The 22,870-nt window shown below is 48.1% G+C and overlaps 1 protein-coding gene across 1 annotated transcript in view; it reads left to right on the top strand.

Moving 5' to 3' along the window:
- xkr6b (XK, Kell blood group complex subunit-related family, member 6b) overlaps positions 1–17,596 on the top strand; it is a 62,211-nt gene extending 44,615 nt beyond the window's left edge. The window contains exons 2-3 of the mRNA XM_018743456.2: positions 12,915–13,111; positions 16,568–17,596. Of these exons, the coding sequence (XP_018598972.2) occupies positions 12,915–13,111; positions 16,568–17,538 (1,168 nt within the window). The 3' untranslated portion in view covers positions 17,539–17,596. The remainder of the gene's footprint in view (positions 1–12,914; positions 13,112–16,567) is intronic.
- Positions 17,597–22,870: the final 5,274 nt, after the last annotated feature.

Raw genomic sequence — 22,870 nt, forward strand, 5'->3', positions numbered from 1 at the left:
ATAAGTCAACCATCAATATAATGTGCAACTTCTGGGGAGAGCTGTAGAGTTGGAGTCGTGGAGTCAAAACACACACACACACACCCAGGACGGGACGCCAGTCCGTCACAAGGCACTCCAAGCGGAACTCAAACCCCAGACCAGCCAGAGAGCAGAACCCAGCCAAACCCGCTGCGCCACCGCGCCCCCCTCGTGGAGTCAAAGTCGGAAGCAATTATTGGGCTGCTGGAGTTGGAGTCAAAGGTTTTGTGTACCGACTTCACAGGCCCGGCTTAAATAACAGGGAGGTCAAAGGCTGGTCGAGTACGTTGTCGTGAAAGCCATCTGTGGGTCTCCTTGCTAGTCTCACTTTCTCTTCTCAGGATGTGTCTGGCGAGTGGCCTCGTGAGGCAGTCGTTGCACCCCTGCGGGCGCAGTGTGAAACGCGTTGACCCGGTGAGTGAGGCTGGCTGAGCGCTGCTGGCTGCTTGCTGCCCTCTGCTCATAGGTAGCATCCCCACGCTTGGACCGCGGTGACCAACGGCGTGACTCATCCCAGCGCCAGGTGCTACACACATTCCCTGCTTGGCCGCCCTCGCTTCTCTGGCTCCCACCCCAGACGACTCCGTGGAAGGCTTACCAGTACAAATGAGGGCTCTTCACAGCTTGAAGGACACGTATCAGCAGTACAGACAAGCATTTTGCTCTTTCCCATTTTGTTACTATAGTGTGGAGGAAATCTCAGAGGGATAAAGGCTGAGTCTATTTAGGGTGTTTTGATTGGGCTTCGAGTTGTATAATCGGATCTGATTAAGCCTACGTTTTGCGGCATCGCACGCCCCCGGAGCTGAAACGTTTGGTTCGTACAGCACATTCTTGCACGGGAAAAAAACGCTGGCTTAAAAATACATTTACACGTATCTGTTTGGCTGATGCTTTTCACCAAAGAGACGTACAGATGGAGGTAAATAGATGCATTTCGCAGCAGAGCGCGGTCGGTTTTTCGGATGCGTTACACAAGCGGCTGCGTGTAGAATTGAGTCTGATGGGAAATAACAAAGGTGACGGACGATGTCCTGCAACTTTATGGCACTTTTACAGGATCCGGAGAGAAGTGGGTTCGAAAGCGGCGAAGGATATTTGCTTTTATGCTGACGCTCTTTGATCAGCCGTCCACTCGCAGGACTTTATAAAGAGCCGCTGCTGTAATGTGATAGTTCGTGCTATTTTTGTAAGAGAGCCTTTGCAAAAGAGTACGGTACAAGTCTGGTAGATGCCGGTAATTTACTTGCAGAAAATGACAGCTGTCCCAACAAGAATTGTCACGGGTGACTGGCGAGCGGGAAAAAGTTAACGTAGGACATCTTTTTTAGGATAGTGGAATAGCGGATCGAGAGGTGCGGCGCACGTTGCCTAAACGCAACCTTGTGAGTTAGGCTGGTTAACAAGGCTGTGGGCTCAACGCAGTTTCCGATGAAACCTGGGCAGTGCCCAACCCCACAACCCCCACAACCCCCACCACCCCTGCCCCCGGCTCTGTATGCTAGATTCAGCCAGCGGGGAATGGTAGGCTGTCTTAGCGAAGCTTTGACGGGGCAGCCCGGGGACGGGCTGAGTGCGTGCTGACAGCCGCAGTCAGAAGGGCCCGTGTTTACAGCCTCAAGAACGGCTTTACCAAAACCAACGGTGTCACTTTTCATTTCAGGCCTCCCTACCTCCCTCTCTCCTTCACGTCCTCCACCCACCTTCTCTCCTCGCGCGGCGCGTTGCTGTCGGCCTTGTTCTGCTCTTCGCTGTGCTCTAACGTGTGATGTCTTTCTACTCTTTTTCCTCCCCGTTTCTTCCCTAGGCTCGCCCGAGGATGTGGATCAGCCATGAGGAGTGACCAGTACTTTGTGATTAGCATGAAATGCGCGGCACACGTATTTGATCCATCAGTTTCCACTGTTGTCTGGATCTGCATGTTTTGGCGTCTGTAAAAATGCTGTAAAGAACTTCGAAAAAAAGCATGTTTGTTTGAGCTCAAAAGTTTTCTTTTTCTTTAATAATCTCACATTTCTAAGTCAGTCTTTGGAACCCAAAACCAGCTGCAGCGTTGGCTTTTGAGGTTTTTTTTTTAATCACAGTCATGACTTTACAGTATTAACGGTAACCAAAGCTCCATCCCTTTTAAACTCCTGAAAAATGTATAAGAACTTCGCGTCGCACATCTCACTTTCATTGCCACTCAAGTGCAGAGATATGTGCAGGTCATCTCACGATTTCACCTGTCTTTCACATCCAGTCTCAGGACCATTTCTTCACACCATCTCTAAATTGTCTCTCCATCACACAGAAGACACTGAACCACCATCAGCAGGTCGCTTTTGTGTTAGGTGCCACCGCCTGGAGATTGTGCGAGGATGGTCTGGTCACCAGCGCACCCACACGCAGTGCATGAACTGCACATCTTATGGAAACTGAGTATATAAAAATGTGTTACATGTTCAAAGATCTGTCTGATCTTTATTATTGCAGGAGCGAAGAGCGATGGCACCGAAGGAGAGGTGTCGTTCGGCAATTAGTGTTCGGGACAGTGACCTTCTGCAATACTACTGCAAATGTCACTGAATGCCACACTTCACCAGTGGGCTTTCAAGTGCCTTCGATTCTTGAGCTTCCCACTCTTCTGTTTCCCAATTCCCACCCTGCCGCTCCCCCTAATGCAGACAACCCGCCATCGCTGCAGGAGCAGACATGAGCGAAAAGAGAGGTTGCAGGTTTGCTCGCTGCCAACAATCTGGCCAAAATTACAGGAGGTCAAACACTGGTCTAAGTATGTTGGCAGGAAAGTGGCGACCGTGGTCGGAGCAGTCCCTCGGTCGAGGTTGTGTCAGTGTGTGAAGCGGCAGCGTGTCGTCTCGCTTGGGATTAACTAGGCAGTATTGAAGCTGCTCATCTTCAGTTGCTTGCCTTTATTTTTTAACTAACATTTTGGAGGGCTCTACGGTAGACTTTAATAACTCCTTTCTATAACACGCAACTCATCATACCTTCATGAACGCTACATAAAGTGGTATAATCCAGACGCCTGCACCTTTGTTCCTCAGAGGCCTTTTAATTTGGACCTGACTGACATCTGAGCTACCGGGTGAAGGAACATACTATCCAGTTATTGCATGAATATCGCAATAAAGAGCTGAGACTGAGAGGTCCCTTGCAGAATGAAGTTGTGTATCAGTGGTGTAATGACATTCTCAAGTGGGGTCCTTCACAGAAAGGGTCATAATTTAATGCATTAATGAATGTATGGCATTTTTGTGAATTTGCTTCAGAAACAAATATTGAGATACCAAGTGCTTTGCAGGAATACTTTTCTTATGAAACCATCAGGCTCCCTCAGACAGAGACTCGTAACAAGCTAAATGTCTCCGCATTTCGGCAGGACGAGAAGCTGCGGCTTCTCTGGCCCAACTGAGCAGCGAGCGTGGTAAATCATTTCCAAGCTGTACGCTTGGAAAAAGTTCCCTTTGAAAACGTCCTCCTGTCTCTCCAGGTTAGCTAACTGACCAGCGCTCGCAAAGCGGAGCATTTGTACCGTCGCGCAGGTCAGCCGTAGAGTTTCCCCTTCCTGGGAGCGAAAGCCACACCGGGACACGGGCGCGGTGAAACGGGCCCGACCTCTGTTAGCCAAGATTTAAATAACAATTGCAACGTACCGCGGAGCCTGGCTCCGTCTCACAGGGCGTGTTCCAGCTCTCTGTCTGTGAGGAGATGTTCTCTCACAGGAACTCAAGCGTTTCACTTCTATGCATATTTCCCAGTGAATTCAGTTTCAATTAATATTGGACATTAATATTCGCTTTTAAAGAGAAGGCATAGTTCTTAATCGTTACATTTTTTTCATCGGCATATTTCGAACAAAACTTAGACCAGGCAGTTTCTTACACATACACACAACGTCTACGACCGCTTGTCCCGACTGGGGTCGCGGCGAGCCGGAGCCTAACCCGGCGACACACGGCACGAGGCCGAAGGGGCGGATCCCGGACAGGACACCAGTCCGCCGCTAAGCGCCTGAAGCAGGACTCGAACCCCAGACCCACCGCACAGCAGGCCCTGGCCAAACCCACCACTCCACCCTTCAGTCAATTTCTATTTATTTATTATATACAGGTTTGTCATTAAGCAAACGCTGAACTGGAAAAATTGAAGTGAAACAAGTAATACCCAGAAGATGAATTATATAATCTGAAATAACAGAACTCAAGCCAATCGGTACTCTTTCTGCTATGAAGTGCTGATTCATTCATTTATTAGTGCTTAATCAAATTAATAGTTTGAGCTGTTATTTATAATTTACACTACAATAACTTGAGGTGAGAAAGTTTTTTTTTAAATTTAACTCAAACACAAAGTCCAAGTTTAATTTCAGAAGTTGCTGTGTGTAAGCCGTAATGCCAGCCTTACCATAAACAGTGCTGCTTGAACGTGTGTGAACCCTAACGGGGTGGTCATCATTGCTGTATGAAATATTAATATAAATAATATGCAATATTAAACGAGGGGTGCGGTGGTGCAGTGGGTTGGATCGGGTCCTACTCTCCGGTAGGTCTGGGGTTCGAGTCCCACTTGGGGTGCCTTACGACGGACTGGCATCCTGTCCTGGGTGTGTCCCCTCCCCCTCTAGCCTTGCGCCCTGTGTTGCTGGGTTAGGCTCCAGCTCCCCAGAACCCCGTATGGGATAAGCGGTTTCAGACAATGTGTGTGTGTGTGTGTGTGTGTGTGTGTGTGTGAGTGTGTGTGTGTGTGAAATATTAAACTTATAAAATTTAAATCTTACAAAAGACTTATAAAATTATTAAATGATTGCTCATACACCTGATTCAACTTATCTTCTTGGTTTAACCAATATAAATTGAGGTTCAATTATTTTTGCATCTGCATTACTTGCATGTTTATATTTCCTCTAAAACAATATATGGAATTGGTCATTACACACAGTCACAGTGAGGGACGGGAGACAGGAGGTAGGTGGTTCAGACCCAAGCGCGGGCGAGGTCATCCCAGATCCAGTCCAACACACAGAGGCAGACGAAATCGGTGGTCAGGGACAGGCATAGGTCGATCGAGGTGCAAACATCGGTTAGAGGGCAAGACAGTACTCAAAACAAGGGAAAGCAAGCAGAGGTCGAAAGGCAGGTAAACACGAGAACAAGGAGCAGGGTGCAATGGATGAACCGCTGAATTTGCAAGCCAGGGTGTTGCAAGGTTCCGCAACTTTGTGTCGGAACGGCGCCGCCTTCATCCCTGGCCTTGATTACCGTCAGATGCGCCTGCTTGGCTTGTGGGCATGACAGTACCCCTCCCACCCCTTACGGGCGGCTCCAGCTGTCTGCCTGGACCGGCGCGGACGCCCCCTGGGCCGGGAAGCAGGGCGATCTGGATGGTCCTTGTGGAACGAGGAGATCAGGGACAGGTCGTGGATGTCGGACGCAGGAACCCAGCAACGTTCCTCCAGGCCATACCCCTCCCAATCCACCAGGTACTGCATGCGGCCATGACGTCGACGGGAGTCGAGGAGCTCCTGAACCGAATATGCCAGGGCCCCATCCATCTGTACCGGCGACGGGGGCCCCTGAGTCCTGAGGCACCTGGAGGTGGGACACTTTGTACGGTTTGAGGAGGGATCCGTGAAACGAGGGAAAAACTCGGAGGGATGATGGCAGTCGCAGCCGACACGTGACCGGATTGATTTGACCGATGTACCTTGGGCTAAGCTTCTGGGAGGGGAGTCGCATTTTCAGGTCTCTGGTGGACAGCCAGACCCACTGGCCAGGGTGAAAGGAGATGGGACGACGGTGACGGTCGGCTTGTTTCTTGTACCGGCAGGCGTTTTGTTGTAGACAGGTTGTCACCGCCTGCCACGTCTCCTTGCTTGTCCGGTACCAGGCATCGATGGTGGGAACACCGGTGCGCTCGGGGTACCAAGGGAACAGGGGAGGCTGGTAACCTAAAACACACTGAAACAGAGTGAGACTCCTGGAGGTATGAGGCAGCGAACTGTGGGAATATTCGTCTTAGGGAAGAAACCGGGCCCATTGGTGCTGTTTCTGGCTGCAGTAGCTGCGCAAAACCCTGCCCAGGTCCTGATGTAGTCTTTCCACCTGCCCATTGGCCTGCGGGTGGTACCCCGATGTCAGGCTTAGGTATACCCCTAGTTTGCGCCAGAACGCCTTCCACGGCCGGGACGTGAACTACGGCCTTCTTTCTGACACGATGTCCTCCGGGAGGCCGTAGAGGCAAAAGACACGATGAAACAGGGCTTCAGCTGTTTCTAGGTCGGACGGGACTTGTGACAATGGCACCAAGTCACAGGCCTTCGAGAATCGATCAAGGATAGTTAAGATCACGGTATTACCTTGCGACATGGGAAGGTCCACCACGAAGTCGATCGAGATATGGGACCGGGGCCATGTTGGGACCGGCAGGAGCGTCCCCAGCCACGGCCGCTGTTTCAGGGGCATTCCCCTGGGTGTGTTCAGCGACCGGATGCGCTCGTGTGAAGCCCTGGAGTGTGTCTAGGATCTGCCACAGGGTCTACTCGTGGGAGCCGAGCAGTACCCCCTGCACAGGCACCGCCTTCTGCAGGCGCTCCAACTCCGCTGGGTCCATTAAGATGGCGGAATCTTCTGTCACAGTGAGGGACGGGAGACAGGAAGTAGGTGGTTCGGACCCAAGCGCCGGTGAGGTCATCCCGGATCCAATCCAACACAAAGAGGCAGACGAAATCGGTGGTCAGGGACAGGCGTAGGTCGATCGAGGCGCAAGCGTCAGTTAGAGGGCAAGACAGTACTCAAAACAAAGAAAAGCAAGCAGAGGTCGAAAGACAAATAAACACGAGAACGAGGTGCAAGGGATGAACCGCTGAATTTGCCGAACAAGCCGGGGCGTTGCAAGATTCCGCAACTTTGCGTCGGGACGGCTCTGCCTTCATCCCTGGCCTTGAGAACTATCAAGTGCGGCTGCTTTCTTTGTGGGCGTGACGCACACCTTTTATGTCTGGTGAGAAACACAGATTCTCATTAAATAAGTACGTACGTACACACACGCAGCCGCCGAAGCTGCTTGTCCCGAGCTGGGTCGCGGCGAGCCGGAGCCCGCCCCGGCAGCACAGGACGTAAGGTTGGAGGGGGAGGGGACGCACACACAGGACGGGATGCCAGTCCATCACAAGGCACCCAAGCAGAACTCGAACCCCAGACCCATCGCAGAGCAGGACCCGGCCAAGCCCGTTGCTCCACCATGCCCCCCCCCCCATTAAATAACCATTCCGTGGTAAAAGTAAGCGACACGAGGGGTTCGCATACTTTCAGGCTGCACTGTATGCTCCTCATAAAGATACTCTAACAGCCTGTATTGTTTTTGAAGATCCTGACTGTGCAACAGCTGATGCTGCCTTCCACCTCTGGGTGCTATCTGTAGTGCTGAAGCATGAACTACAAACTTCTTAAAAGATGCTGAGTGCACGCAGTGTCTCTTCTCACCATCACAGAGCCAGCCCTGCCCTAAGCTGCAGGATTCCCTCTGGATGCTCCCTTAGGCAAACCCACAGAACTCACCTGTGTTCATGTTTGAGGGAGTTCCCAAAACGGGTTTTTTGTTTGCTTTTTGCAGACTTTTTAAAAACGGGAGCATAGTACCAAATATGACATGAGCCGTATCGGCGCAGCTGTCAGAATAATAACAACAACAGTAATAATATTATCACTGCTGCTGCTGTTGTTTAGCTGATGACTTTGTCCAAGGCATCTTACCGGTATGTTAGGGTCTGTTAAGGGTGTGATGGCCCCATATATTAAGTCATGCTCAGACCCAAATGGGTCTTTTTGCATGACGCGGTCCTCCTGTCGTTTTTTTTTGCCGTTCCGTAAATCGCTCCTGATCTGCGGAAACTCTCTGCTGAGACTGTGTCTCTCACAAATTGCGACAGTGACAGCGATCGCTGCAATTAGCCGTGATGTATAATTACATGGATTTGATGAAATGTTTGTGCAGAAATCATTCTGAAACAAAATGTGTGGTCAAGCTAAATGGAAGATTGTCATTAACCACAAAAAAAAAATATTCAGACTTCAAGTAATTCAAGTAATTCGTTGAAGAATGGGGCGGCTGGCAGCATAGTGGTTGTAGCTGCTACCTTTGAACCTGAAGGTTGCAGGTTTGAGTCCCACTTTGAGCTGGGTTCCTACTCTAAACTGCTCCAGTAGAATTACCCAGCTGTATGAATGGCTAAATAACAGTAAGTCACTTAACATTGTAAGTTGCTTTGGAGGGAAGGGTCTGCTAAATGAATCAGAGACACTCATCAGATGGGGGAGCATTTTAGAGTATTAAGGCATTCAGAAAGACTCGGCTTGTGTGCAGGGGCCAAACGATTAGATGATGAATTAATACAGTTTAATTTGGCATCCGTAATTTAGAGTTTGTTCGTGTCTCAGTATCCCTTAACAGTTAATCTGTTAAATGAGGACATACTGTACAATTATAGGCGAAATCCCTTTGAACAAGGGCTATATTTCAAACCCTTGTCTATACATCCATCAAGAGCGCTCCGGTCCGTTGTAGAACAGCTCCGATGCTCGTTATAATACCTCTGAACCCAGGGACTGGTAAAGGTAATCGTTTCCTTTTTTTTTTTTTTTTTCTTAAAATTTTTTGCTATTGTTTCCTGAACGAAACCACAAGGGCTGGCTCGTGTGCAGCCATTAAATGTTCATTTAGCTCAGCGGATACACAAGGCTGTGTAATTGAGAGCAAGGCTACACCTGGGGATTGGCGTGTTGGTGGGGACTGACTGAGCACATCACAGGCATGTAGTTAATAAAGCGGCGCACGCCAGCGGCGAGCACTTCTCAATGAGTCGTCATGAACAGATGGTATTGTACGGGTGCCAGACAAGCGTTCGAGTAGTTGAGTCAAGCAGACTGAAAAAAAAAATCTCTGAATGGGTACGTCACAAGAGGGGGCATACAGGAACAGAATGTCCTATCCGGCATCCGATGAGGGGCTTGGCTTGGAGAGGGAGAGCCTCGAAATAGGATGCCCTCTGGGCTGTAGTCGCTGAAACGTGCCCTGAATGAAGCTGAATTCTGCTATCCTCGCTGCCAATGCAGCCCGGCAGTACCGTAGAGAGGAGCGCCACTCAGTGGTGTCTTCTGAGTGTTACCACCAAAGCCAGTGTGTGCTGCCAATGCAAGCCGATCGAAGGCAGGCCCCTAGTGAATTTTGCACGCCTTTTTGAAACTAATGTGTCACAGCAGGTAGCACCGGTGCCTCACAGCTCATAGGCTCTGGGTTCAGATGTAGGTTTCAGATGGGTTCAGGTTTGCGTCACTTTCCTCTCCCCGGTAGGAAGACATGTGCAGTGGGCTGGGGACTCCAGATTGCCCTCAGCGTGCATGTGTGTGTGTGTGTGTGTGTGTGTGTGTGTGTGTGTGTGTTTGAATGAGTTAATGTGGACAGGCATCACATGCAGGATGTCCCTACCTCATGCCCTTTACTCTGGGATAGGCTCCAGACCATAGCGATCCAGGATCAGACAGGATATTTATGATATTAGGTGTATGGAGTTCTCACGCTCTTACATTATGTGAAAAAGAACTGAATTATGATTTTATGAGATAATAGGCAGTTTGGTAACTGGGGCTGAAGTTTCGTAATATGAAGGTATGAGTTCAAATCCGGCTGCCGCTATAGTGCCATCGATCGAGGTAAAGCACTTACCCTCAGTTGCTCTAGTGTAAAAATACCTTGCTGTGTACTTGGGTAAATCATTGTAAAGCTGGCTATCTAACACTGTAATTTGCCTTCAACTAAGATAAATAAGTTATAAATAGTAAATTAGTGCAGAATATGTGAGAATTCTACATTACACAGCAAAAATTGTACATTAGCTACCCTGCCACGTTAGAGTAAAGCTAGTGCAGTGAGAAATAAAAATAAAAAAAAATCACGCCACAGTCTAAGAAGCATGTTTAATCTATGTCAGCTTTTAAATATGTATTGTATCTCTAATACAACCATGATGCAGCTGTTATCTTGGAACAACTCTGGAATAAACGATGACTTGGGCTGTGCTTATCAGCTGAGGAATAATAGAAAAGAAAACGTAATCTCATGGCACAACATTCCGGAAGCTTTTTAGCGTAAACTTCACTGCAAGTCCTGCTGTTGCTGGTAGTTATGCTTCAGATCTTCTGGACATCTGGCTGCTCACCTGATCCTCGGCATTTCGCGCCCAGTTCTGCCTGCAGCGATGAGGATGATTCCGGGAAATTAACGCTTTCGGCACCTTCGCTCGCCTCCCGCTTGCACGCTGCGCGCGAAGCGGCACGCTTGAACGTGGCAAAGGTTCGAAAAGAGACCCCTTCATTCAGCCTCGCGATCATTTGCCTCCTCGCTCTTTTTTTAATCTCTTCGATACAAGAAATCCGCTTTTTTAAAATGATATTGTTCAAACGAGTCCTGCAGTAAGACACGGGCTAAACTTAAATGGCTCATTGTGCCGCTTGAACTGCACTTGTCAAAACCGAGATCCCAGAGGTTCTGACAATTATGGAATGTATTTATATGCACTGACAAAAAAGTCAAACGCGATTAGAGACTTGTCAGATACGGGCTCCGCTCGGCTCTTCTGGGGTCTGCGGTTCCCCTACCTCCCACGGTAGCGTTCGGCAGCGTGTCTTTAACCGGGATTGAGAGGAGAGGTCAGTCGTGAGACGCCGTCTGGGCCACCGCCCGATGGGATGGCCCTGTCTGGGCAAGAAATGCAGGAAGCGGATACGCTGTTGGACCGTGGTGAAGTGATGCGGCCTTTCTGTGTGTCACATACGCTTATGAGCACAAAGCTATGGGCCTTTTTAGTTAATTTCGCCTTTTTGACGCACATCCATCTGCTTTGGGGTTTACCTCGTTCTGCTGAGTTACCAGAGGAAAGCAGGGAGGCGACGCTGCTCTTGCCTTCTTGCTCGGCCACCGCAGACAACCCCTCCCCCCGTGTCTCCACATGCTCCTCCTTCTTGCGACCCGCCCGTTGAAAAGAGCGTGATAGGGGCATGTGGCGTACCGAGGGATCGCTGTGAGCAAGCGGGGCCTGTTGAGTGACCTGTCTGTCGGAGTCCACGCCCTGCGGAAAGGGCCGACCTCAGCCATGCTCTCGGCCGGCTCAGCGATCCCCGATTCCCCGACACCGGAGCGGCCAAAACTTACTCGCTCCCTGTCGGTGACTCTTTTACGGCAAGGTCCTGGTGGTCTGGAGCCTATCCTGAATGTATAGGACGCTAAGCTAAGCAGGGTATGCTTTGGACAGGACACCAGTTCATGGTAGGACTGGTCATAACAGTAACAAAATTATTATTAACAACTTTTATTTCCTTTTTTTATTCCTCGTCGACGATTCTCGGCGGTGCACTAATGTGTCTTGCGCGTTAGCCAATTTTCGCACCTCCCGTTTTGCATTTTCTTATCGCGCGGGGCCGTGTTCTTACATTTACGTTTATTCACTTAGCAGACGCTTCTCTCCGAAGCGACGCACATCTCAGAGAAAATACAATTCGTGCATCACCTTAGGAGAAAGAGAGACATAGTTGCAGACGTGTGATTCTTAAGTACAGTTAGTTTGTTTCTTTGCGCGTCGTTTCTTCACATTCGGGTTTGCGAAGTCTTTGCAATCATGTGACGTGCAGATAGAGTAGGCGTCCCATGTAGGAAAGTTCTCCGTTTTACCGTAAGGAAGCGGGAGTGAAACTCAGGAGTCCAGCTGTGGAACGTGTGGCAGGATCATTCAGAAAGCTCCCAGCCTTCGTTTGCTCTAATTCTATCATGCATGCTGGCCTGGACTTTTTCTCATTGCCAAATTGTTGAGAGTAAAACTTCAGGCCCGGAAGCTGAATCGTTGCGGGGGGATCGATGGCGAGCGAGCGGACGGAAAGGCGTATTTAGCGCCGGAGTGGTGCTGGCTAATTGCGCTCACGTGGCCCGGCGGACGCGCTGTGTTTTCTAGCTGTTGCCTCATTATTTCCTACATCAGGTCAGAAAGAAAAGGTTAGCTCATCTCATCTCTCGGATGGAAGAAAGGAAAAAAGCCTCCTTTACGGCTCTGTCTTTTCCCGCGCCGCCTCGTGTGATCGCACCACCGTCTGGCGAGTTCAAGGAGCTCGTTTCAGAAGACGTGCATAATTTACGGTCATGGAGTACGAGATACGCGCGTACTTGTGGCTCTTTGCGTCTGGACTTGGAGGCTCTCGAAGACTGCGGTAGCAGATGTCGCCACGGACCGCACCGTACGTGAGAGGTGCCGCTAGGGGCGTGTGTTGCACAGCACCTTCCCGATCGAGGAGTGCGGTCTCGGCGGCATTGCGCGCGCGTCACAGCGCGTGCTTTCGGCTCTGGATCTTCTGACCTGCATCATGACCCTAAACGCACGTGGAAAAGCCGGAAGTCACGCCTGGACTGCATGAAAAATGGCTCGCGTTTGACGGAATGTCGCGGAAACCTTTGAGTCGCCCGGTTAGAATTCTCTCGCGTTTTCGGGGATACGCGTAGGTCTCTTGTTGACTGCGACCATGCGATCACACCGCGGCAAAGTGCCTCAACCGTCTTTTTATGTGGATGCAAACTTATTTGCTGCGCGAGTCAGTCTGCGTACCTCGGTGCGGAGTAATGCGCCGCTCCATTGAGAAGCACGTCGCTGCTGCCAGTTTGTTGCTCGTCCGTCCTAAAGCGACTCACACGCTCGTTGATACGGTTGGGTGCACGTTGTGGGGATGGCGCGCTGATAATGTCTGACATGTCGGTAACACTTGATAGGAAAAGTTGCACGGTTATGTCAGCCCTTGGCCCTTCCTTCCTGTACACGAGTGACCACCCCCACTTCCGCTCCCCTTGTCCTGCAGGTACATCCGCACCATGTACCTGGGCATCCAGAGCCGGCGGCGGAAGGAGCACCAGCGCCGATTCTACTGGGCCATGATGTACGAGTATGCAGACGTCAACATGCTACGCCTCCTGGAGACCTTCCTGGAGAGCGCCCCCCAGCTGGTGCTACAGCTCTGCATAATGATCCAGAAGAACCGCGCCGAGACACTACAGTGTAAGGCAAAAAGTGGGGCGAGCTGTAAGGCAGCAACGCCGCAGAGAGGCCGCAGCCGTGTCGCTCGCTCTTTCCAAATTCGGATACAGTCGGCTCTCAACGTCACTCTAACAGTACATTGATGGTATATGTTGTTCGACGTTCGAAACATTGTTCTGCATTACGTAGATGTTTTATTCTGCAAGAGTGTATAGAAGTTTGAGAACAAACTGTATATTTATGATATACATAACAGGACATTGAAACATGTTTAAATATGCCTTTGAATGTCTCTTAATGTACACTGATTAAACTGCAAAGTGTAACTCAGCTGCGTGGACAGAGTAAAACGAAAAGGAAATGAGAAACGGATTAGGTTTCCTTATGGAAAAGGGAAGCATAGCAGTAAAGATGATGGATCTGTAATCTGAAGGTTCAAACCCCACTCCCAGCTGCAGTAACAGTGCCCAGCTGTATAAATAGGTCCATCTTGCTTTGGATTAAAGCATCACCAAATTAATACAAATAACATCTTATCAAGTTCCACCATGCTCAAAGTTACTGTCGCTAGTGAAGCGGTTCTCAGATTTATGTATTCTTGGCTTGGTACTTCATTAACATTGCACTATTTGATTATCGTGGCATTTTTTCTGGTATATATGAGTGCATATATACACAGTCCTTTGACCAGTTGTTCCCAAAAGTGTGCAAAGCAAAATTTATTTTAATAAAAACTGCCTGCGTGAATCTGGAACTTTATCTAGAAGGTGGATGAGCCTTGGAATGGAGATGGTGCTTCAGTGCAGAAGAGATTTTGAGTGCTGCACCAGTTGGACTGAAAACACATGTCGTGCACAGATACAGCGGCCTGTGTTTTGCCGTAGCGTTGCCATTATGCGTTGGAAATTTACAGGGTGAAAGTAAGCTACTGATACAAGAAAAAAAAATTCCGTAAAGGAACTATACATAATAATTTCATCATTTCCCTTTCATCCAACTCATTTGACAGAGATGAGAATGAGGAAATACAGGGTTGGGACACCATGACCCCCAAAAGCTGGACGTTTGCGTGGTTCTTCGTAGATCGCGGTTTTTTGGACCAGGGCAGCATAATAGGGTCATATAACTTCATCTCACGGATTCCGATCTAAACATATGAGAGGTCCTTACGGACTCAAGGGTGACTCTGTCAAATAATGGCGAAGAGTAGCATTACTTCAGCCTTACTGTGTTTGTAGCCTGTACAAACCCATCAAGATGTACAGTATGTACAGCTGTGTTCATAGTATGCAGCGTACAAAGACATCTATAGATTTATCATTTTCATACAGAAATGTATACATGTTATGTATTAGTTGTGGTTAACTTATGCATTAATTAACTGCTAATGTTTCCTCATGGTTACTGGCGTACATCATTACTGGAATATAGGAAACCTGGGCTGTGCCTTTGGATGTCGGTTCAAATCTGGCTCGGTCACTGTGGCGTTCGGCGCATCTCCCATGTTCACGTGGGTTTCCTCCAGGTGCTCCGGATTCCTCCAGGATCCAAAGACGTGCGTTTCGGGGGAATCCGTGACTCCATGTTGGCTGTAGTGCGTGCGAGTGAGTGTGTTCTGCTGAATAAATGGGGCTTGATGGTAGGCAGTTTAGTGCAGCGTGTCTAGCGCTGTCAGCGCCTTGAACGAAGGTGTCAGCTAAGTAGCGCCTAGTTGTCATTGCATGTTGCTTTGGAGAAAATGTACAACTAATGGAATGCAAATATAAACCTAAATAAATACTCGATAACACAATACACAGGTGGAGTGGAGTTGACCGTTGCCTTACAGTTAAGAAAGCACTTTCCACCACTGAGGGGTGTATTCTGACAGACAATTATGTGATGGTTTGATCACAATAGACCCTTTTCTGGTAGCCTTCTTTTCAGGGTTCTTCATATTTTCCATCAGAACTGGCCCCTCCAGTGACTGTTGAACAATCCTGTGTGTGCAAGTTAAAGTTCAGTAGACAGTCTTCAACGGAGGTACAGTTTTCACGGTTCGGGACTGAGCTCTGACAGCTGTGTTGATGCCTTATGAACGTGTCGGCATCTTGGGAAGAGGCTGCAGAGAGTGTGCGGCAAGGATGACAGCCCACACTACCGCACTGACAGTCTGTAGCTAGTGAGATGGAGTTCTGACTGAGGGGCACGGAGAGTAAAGCATAAAGAGCGGAGTCAGACAAGGACTCTTTCCAGTTCTGTCTTAGGCTCTAGTCCATTACGAGATTGGTTTTCTAGTCTGGTAAGTGTATTTTCCATATCCACACGACACGAAGGCATTGTATCGCTTGTTTGTTCATTTGGCATTAATAATAATTGATAATTATTAATAGTAATGAAAAACACTGCACAACTTTTTTATTTGGGTTAATCGTTTAAGACGTTATATCTCGAAATATGACAATGTTCTTTTACAGAAGAGCGCTGCGTTTTTTATAGATAAAGATTGCTGTGTTTTTATTTCCGACTCTGTTATTTCTAGTTTGTGTGACCTGCCTTTAAAGTACAGGTGGTCCCCCGACTCAGGATGGGGTTACATCCCGCGAAAGCCGTCGTACGTCGAAAATATCGTAAGTCGAGAATGCGTTTAATACACCCAATACACACCTCTGCGTGACAGACTGGGAGATGCGGATCGCTGCCGCTGCCCAGCATCACGAGAGAGTATCGCTCCTCATATGGGTTGCTCAGGAAAACATCAAAATTCAAAATTCGAAGTACAGATTCTACCGAGCGTCTACCGCAAGCTCACCGTCGTAAAGTCGAAAAAAATCGTAAGTTGAACCATAAATCGGGGACCGCCTGTATTCGCTCTAATGGCGAGGTGTTAATTTGCAACGAAATATGCTTTTTCAGCTTTGTAAAGCGTTGGTGGGTAGATGAAACCATGTTACAAGTTAACATTCTGTTTAGTTTGACGACTCCTATTAAAAGTTCCATTGTCCACTTCAGGTATTTATTGCTTCCTAGAACCTCTTGCTCTCTTCCTACTATATTTCATTTTACTTTCTTGAATGTGTGCAATATATCCTTTGCTTTTCCTAGCCTGGCAGCATGTCTGTCTACTGTAGTGAGAGCAGCTGATGGAGTAGTGGACAGAGCTGCTGCCTTGAGATCTCTCGCGGATTTAAAACGCGCCTACAGCTGTGGTACCCTTGAGCAAGGTACTTACCCTAAATTGCTCCAGGAAAATGAGCCAGCTGTATAAATGGGTAAATAGTGCCTTGACGTTGTGAGATGCTTCGGAGAAAAGCGCCAGGTAAATGGATAAATGTAATGTAAGAAGTACCGTTAGACTTTCACAGATCTCCTTTTACTCTCTCTCTACTCTCCCCTTGCTCTCACTTCATTCTCTCCCCTCCTCTCCTTATCTCTCTACACTCGCACTCTTGTCCAATCCTTCTGTCTTTGCTCTCTCTAACCTTTCCTGTGATCTAGGCGTCTCGTCTGTGGCCTCGCTGCTGTCCTTGGCCTGGGTGCTAGCCTCCTACCACAAGCTCCTGCGGGACTCCCGCGATGACACAAAGAGCATGAGCTACCGAGGGGCCCTGATCCACATCTTCTGGCGGCTCCTCACCATTTCCTCCCGGGTGCTGTCCTTTGCTCTCTTTGCCTCCATCTTCCACATCTACTTTGGCATCTTTGTGGTGGTGCACTGGTGTGCTATGGCCTTCTGGATCATTCACGGGGGCACTGACTTCTGCATGTCCAAGTGGGAGGAGGTGCTCTTCAACATGGTGGTGGGCATTGTCTACATCTTCTGCTGGTTCAACGTCAAGGAGGGCCGGACCCGATACCGCATGGTGGCCTACTACTTTGTGGTGCTGGCTGAGAACACTGTCTTGACCTTACTGTGGTACATCTACAGGGACCCCGCCACCACCGACGCCTACGCCGTGTCTGCCCTCTGTGGTGTCTTCCTGAGCTTTGTCTCGGGCTTGTTTTTCATGTTCTTCTACTACGGGGTCCTGCATCCCATGGGTCCCCGGGTCAGGCTGTTGGCCAGCTCTTGCTGCGCCGAGCTCCTGTGGGGTCTCCCCCTGCCCCCTGAAGCCGAGCCCATGGCACCCACTCCGGGTCCACGGGGCTCCCAGGCCACGCCTACCCGGGGCTCCACAGGGGACTACACCCAGCCAGAGGATCTGTCTGCAGACACCTGCCTGCCCGTGTTCCAGGTGAGGTCCCCTGCGCCCACGACGCCCTCTGGCCGGCCGTACCACCCCGAGGGCCCCCTCATCAAGATCGACATGCCCAGGAAGCGCTACCCAGCCTGGGATGCTCACTTTGTGGACCGGCGCCTGAGGAGGACTATCAACATCCTGCAGTACATAACTCCGACAGCTGTTGGGATCCGCTACAGGGACGGGCCCCTCCTCTACGAGCTCCTCCAGTACGAGTCATCCCTCTGATGGCTCGCCTGCACTCTTCCTCTTCTCTCTCCTTCTCTTTACCTCTCCGCATCGCTCCACTCACTCTCCACCTTTCCGTTGTTCATTTCTTTTTTTGTCTCCAGAGTTAAGAGAGGGAATTTTTCACGTGTTCCTGGGTGTTCCTGACACATCTGATAAGACAACATATGTCTTAAGAGATGTATGTCGAGAACAAAAGTTAGACCCAGACGTTTTATGACAGAAATTGTTGCAGATGAACCATCTTGTTTTTGGGCAATTTTAAAGGCATATATTTTTATGTGTACGCAAACAAAGCCCCTTTCTGTTTTTCGTTTGCATTGGTACAGAGCTCTGAGCCTCTCTGTGCGGAGAGGAGGTGTGCTGTACCTCTGTCGTATTCATTCAAGGAGCTGAAGCGAAGGCTGATGGGAATGATGGAGGCAGAAACAGACCCTTCTCAGTACCGCGTATTTATCTCTGTCCATGTTCGCCCTTGTGTGCCTCATCCTTCAGTAGTTACCAGCAGTTTCCATCAAAAATCCCGAAAGGGAACGAATTGGTTCCACTTGTTAACGGATCCACGTGGGAATGTGGGAAAGCACAGCCGTTTGTCCTTGGGAACGATACATTCGTTGTCCTCATAGCAAGTGGGCTTCAACCGAAGTCCTCCCGGCTCCTTTGAAAGTGGGCAGGTGCAAGAACTTGCCTCTAGTATTATCTTCTGAAGCCTTAACTTTTCAGAGGTACACTCGTCATGTGTTTTTCACGGGGCGAACCGCTGATTCCAGCGTGCTCTTCCTTCCCCTTCCCTCTCCCGCTCGGCTTTTCGTAGAGCCGGAAGCCCTGATTTTCGTGCTAACGCCGGACTGTGCAGGTGTTTATTTACGGTGAAGATTCGCCAAAGTTCACTCGATTTGGTGCTAACAACATTGCAAGGGCATATTGCCTTATTTAGTATCTTCTTCAATATCTCACAGGAATTCAGCTGGAGACCAAGAAAGAGACAGCATGCAGAATTTCTATAATACAGAAATAATTACAATACAACTTTTCTTATTACACGAATCTCTTTCGGCGCTAATGTTAGGATATTTAAATGCGATGCACTTTTTTTTCATACTTGCAAAATACACAACAGCTATTATTTGTGCCAGCAATGCACAAATATCCATGCCACTGAAATCCTTAAAGCAGAATTACATGAAAAAAAGCTATTAGGGTCATGCCAAACACTGTCGGGAGGGCCATAATGAACACCTTATGTTACACTTCAGTGTAAACATAATGCATCTTTGCTGGTATTATGTATTGGATTTGCAGCCACAAAAGAACAATTACTGCAGTCCTGACCATAGCAACTGTTGGTGCTCAATAGGACCTGCAGAGTCCAGGGAGATTTAATTTTTTTTTTTATATAAAAAAAAAAAAGCCTCAAGTCTTCTTTCTGCAACCGCCTCATTTGAAGTAAAGCTGAGCCTTATCTTATAGACCTGCAAGGTTGCCCTCGGTGCCAGAACTGCTTAGGTGTCTAAAGTAAACCACTGTGTCTCGTCTTAAACTCCCTTTAATGAACGTCGCATTCCTTTTTTTTTTTTTTTTTTGCTGTTTCACTCATCATAACTGAGAGGAAGATTAGGACATCCGGAGCCTGCCCTTGCTCTCTCCATCGTGCCTGCACTGATTTTTTTTTTTTTTTATATAACGGGGAGCGCTCTTCTTACTCAACTTTACGAGAAAGCGGAAGGCGAAAGGTTGCATCGTGAAGCGTGCGTTTTGTCCTTACATCCCGTCTTTCCCTAAAATATTCTTTTTCTGAGGAATTGTCACAGGTGACATTTTTGCTGCTAATATTAATGACTATTTCACGCCAGTCAATTGGCCTTTTTTTTTTTTCCTCTACACAATACATTTTTAACGCTCGTGCAGAGTAGAGTGTTACAGAGAGCACAATATTTTTAACTAAGGCACAATGTTGGAACCATTTTTGACATGGAATAGTTTTGCATTGTTGACATGGTGGAACTGTTACTTTATGTATACTTGCAATCAAATGCTTACGACTAAAATGAAAGGCGCTGTATAGTACCGTTTATTATATCAGAAGGCAGCGTGCTGTATTCTGATACAAAGTACACCGAATTATTTACAAAGTGTATGGTGTGTGAAGGCTTCTTTTCAAGATACTCCATCATTCCCTGCTCCGTAAAATACATTTTTGGTTTCCTTATTCCTCTCGTTCCACTGTTCTCTGACCTCCACTCTTCTTACCCTTCACCTTGCTCTGGTTACATTTCTTAAAAAAAAAAAAATGAATTAAATTCAAGTAATAAATGTATTGGGTGCAAATGCATGTCATCGGTGCCAGAATGAATCTTGACATGCATTCCTATATCATTTGTTTTAAAATGTAATTTACTTTTATTGTGACTGTTTAACTGTTGTTTGGTTTTCTATTTGGTTTTTCCATTTGTTTTCTTTAGGAATATTTTAAAGAACTACATTTTAAAGATAACGAAACTAGAAGCTATCTTTGCCTGAATATACCTGAATTTTTACACAGCTTAACAACACGTTGCAGTGTTAAAACGGAATACTTTTATACACACAATCTGCTACACAAGAGGTTTGTCTCTCGGCATACAGGGCTTACTGCTACCGGCTCCTGCCTAGCGGTAATGAATAAAGCCAAATCACACCTTCTACTGTACTTCTCTCCCTCTTTCTGGTGCACTTGGTCCCCTGGGATAAGATATGAATGTGGATTATTGATTATTTGTTTACATTCTGCATAGATGAGTGACATCCCGGGTTCCCTGGACAACGAAACGTACACGACGTGGCCATCAAAACGCAAACCCTGGGTTAATTTTTCCTTAAAAAAAATAATATTGCCTTTTCCAGTAAGGACCTCCATGCGCACTTTGCAAGGAAATTGCATTTGTTAAAGACATCCGCCTTGCTTGACCGTTTATGTATTGAATCATGTATGTGTCTCGCAGCACAGCCACCTTGTGTGGCTGGCGTGAGCTCCTGTAAGTTCAGAGCAGCTGCAAGGTGAGGGGCCGTGCGACGCTGGCCAGGTGCACCGCAGAGAGGAAGACACTGCTTTTCTGACCCTTTTGTGCCTGCTTAGATCTTTGCAAGCAGATGTTGTGCAAGATGAGACCAATGGGGAGACGGGTCCTTGCCAGGCTTGGAAAAGAACCCAGGAACAGGCTGTGTGGAGGAGTCCGCGTGTGCCCGGCCCCAAATTGCCACCGCCACAGCGCTCCTTCTCGCTCGGTTTTCCCCCACCGTCCCCGCCGTCGTCTTTCCTTTCTGCCCTCACACCTGCTGGGGCCAGTCTAACCATTCAGTGGGCTGTGCATGTCCATTGCTCCTGGCAATGGAAGAGAACGACGTGCTCTTTGCGGTCTCCTCGGTTCGCCAGCTGGGCTTCGGAGGACCCCGTGGTTCCGTAAGACCTTGCAGAGTGATCGAAGCCCTAGAACGCCGTATATCCTGGTCTGGCCCAGGGTGCCGAGGAGAACGGTCGTTTCCTTCCACTGCCAAGTAGATCGCGTTGGTCACTGTAGCGACAACCTGCCAGGTTGGTGGGCTCCGGCAGGCATCTCAGGGAGAAGGGGCCCACTTCCCTGGCACACGCGAACTCCCCGGTGCAGCCACACAGGCTGGTCTTCCCCGGCCTTCAGGCTGGGGTTCAACTCCATGCCTGGTTGCTGCTTGCCCTTCCTCCCCATCAGTGTGGGGCTCAGGTGTATTCTGGTGCACAGATTCTCTTTTCAGGATTAACGGTGGGGGTGGGGATAGATATATAGAGATATATATATATATATGTGTGTGCTATACATATAGGAAATGAAAATCCATCTCGGGGAACATGTGACGGGGCATAGCCGGAACCGCGCTCTGCACATCAGGCTCCTCAGTTGCCTTCGAAAAGGAACATCCACGTGTGCAGGTGTACGATCATTCGGTGTTTCCGGCCTTCATCCATCACCAGCGGATCCATTCTGTTTCGACAAGGCGCACCTTCTCCTCTGTGCGATGTCCATGTTCTCCCCTCTGGGATTTTCCATTTCTCCAAAACCGATGGCATTCTGGTCCACTGTTGTTTGCTGGGAAATGACCAATCGTGAACATTTGTGTAGTTGCCAGTCCTTATTTTTGTTTTTCATTTTTTTTTTTTTTTTTTTTTTGAAGACATCGGCAGGAACAGAAGTCGTGCATTGGTTGGGTTTCTTGGCTGCCAGACACTTCACGGTGCATCTTTGCTTACGCATTAATTTACATTCAAAGAGAAGGAGAGAGAATTATTCCTGGTTACAAATACACTGTGAACCTTTCTTCTGCATCAGACCTGCTTTCTAACAAAGGAAAGCATCAGCTCCATATTCAGAACAATATTAACTTTATTTTTTGGTGCACTCACAAAAGAGAAATAGTTTTGTTATTATATTAGTAGTAGTAATAGTGTGTATCTGAGTGTTTTTATATATATATACACATATATATATATTCATATATATATATGTATATATATGTTCATCCGATGCTAAGTTTATGCTCCCTGACTCAGTTCCTCGGTGACGTGTGTCAACTGGCACGCAGATTTATGTGTCCGAAGGGCCTGTGTCCTGTAGTTTGGATTGTCTGTGCTACTGTGAATATTTTTGTGAGCATGTAATTATCCGTTACATGTCACCATGTTAGCAAACGCTACTCATGGCCGTAAGAACCTTATTTCTCTGAAGCAGTTTCCTTTTTAAAAAGGATTCTGCTTTTTCAGCCAATATATCTGTACAACGCCATAGATCATTCGTGGAACTTCATTCCAGTTTCTTTTATGTCCGTAACCATGGCACATTCTGAACACCACACTGTCAATAAGACAAGAAAACTGATACGCTGTAAATTGTAATAACTTCGGTGCTGCCCTTCAAACTCGTCGCATCTCCGTTCCACGTTTTTTTCAGTTTGAGCCGCCCTTAGCGTTTCTTCCGGTCGTGAAGACATGCGAGAGGTCCGCGCGGAGCGATCCACGGCCGAATACCCGAAACGGTTTGACAAGGAAACCTCAACAAACCAAAAACGTTTGCCTGAAACATAACGTCGAAACGTATCGATCGCAGATGACGGGCCAGCGTTTCATTTCCGAAAATATATCCTTGCTGACGTTTCGGCTGTAATGTTTCATTTACAGCTGTACCCAATGTTCACCATAGGATGAGTCCATTGGCTGTGCGTGTAAGAAAAGCACCCCTGCTGTGGAACGGGCAAACAACAACCCTAAAGGCATTGCCGAAGGGCAACAAAACCGCTCAAGTTTACCGTACATTCACTGTCGAAC

The sequence above is a fragment of the Scleropages formosus genome, chromosome 1 (assembly GCF_900964775.1).
Source record: "Scleropages formosus chromosome 1, fSclFor1.1, whole genome shotgun sequence".
In the NCBI taxonomy this organism is placed as follows: domain Eukaryota; kingdom Metazoa; phylum Chordata; class Actinopteri; order Osteoglossiformes; family Osteoglossidae; genus Scleropages; species Scleropages formosus.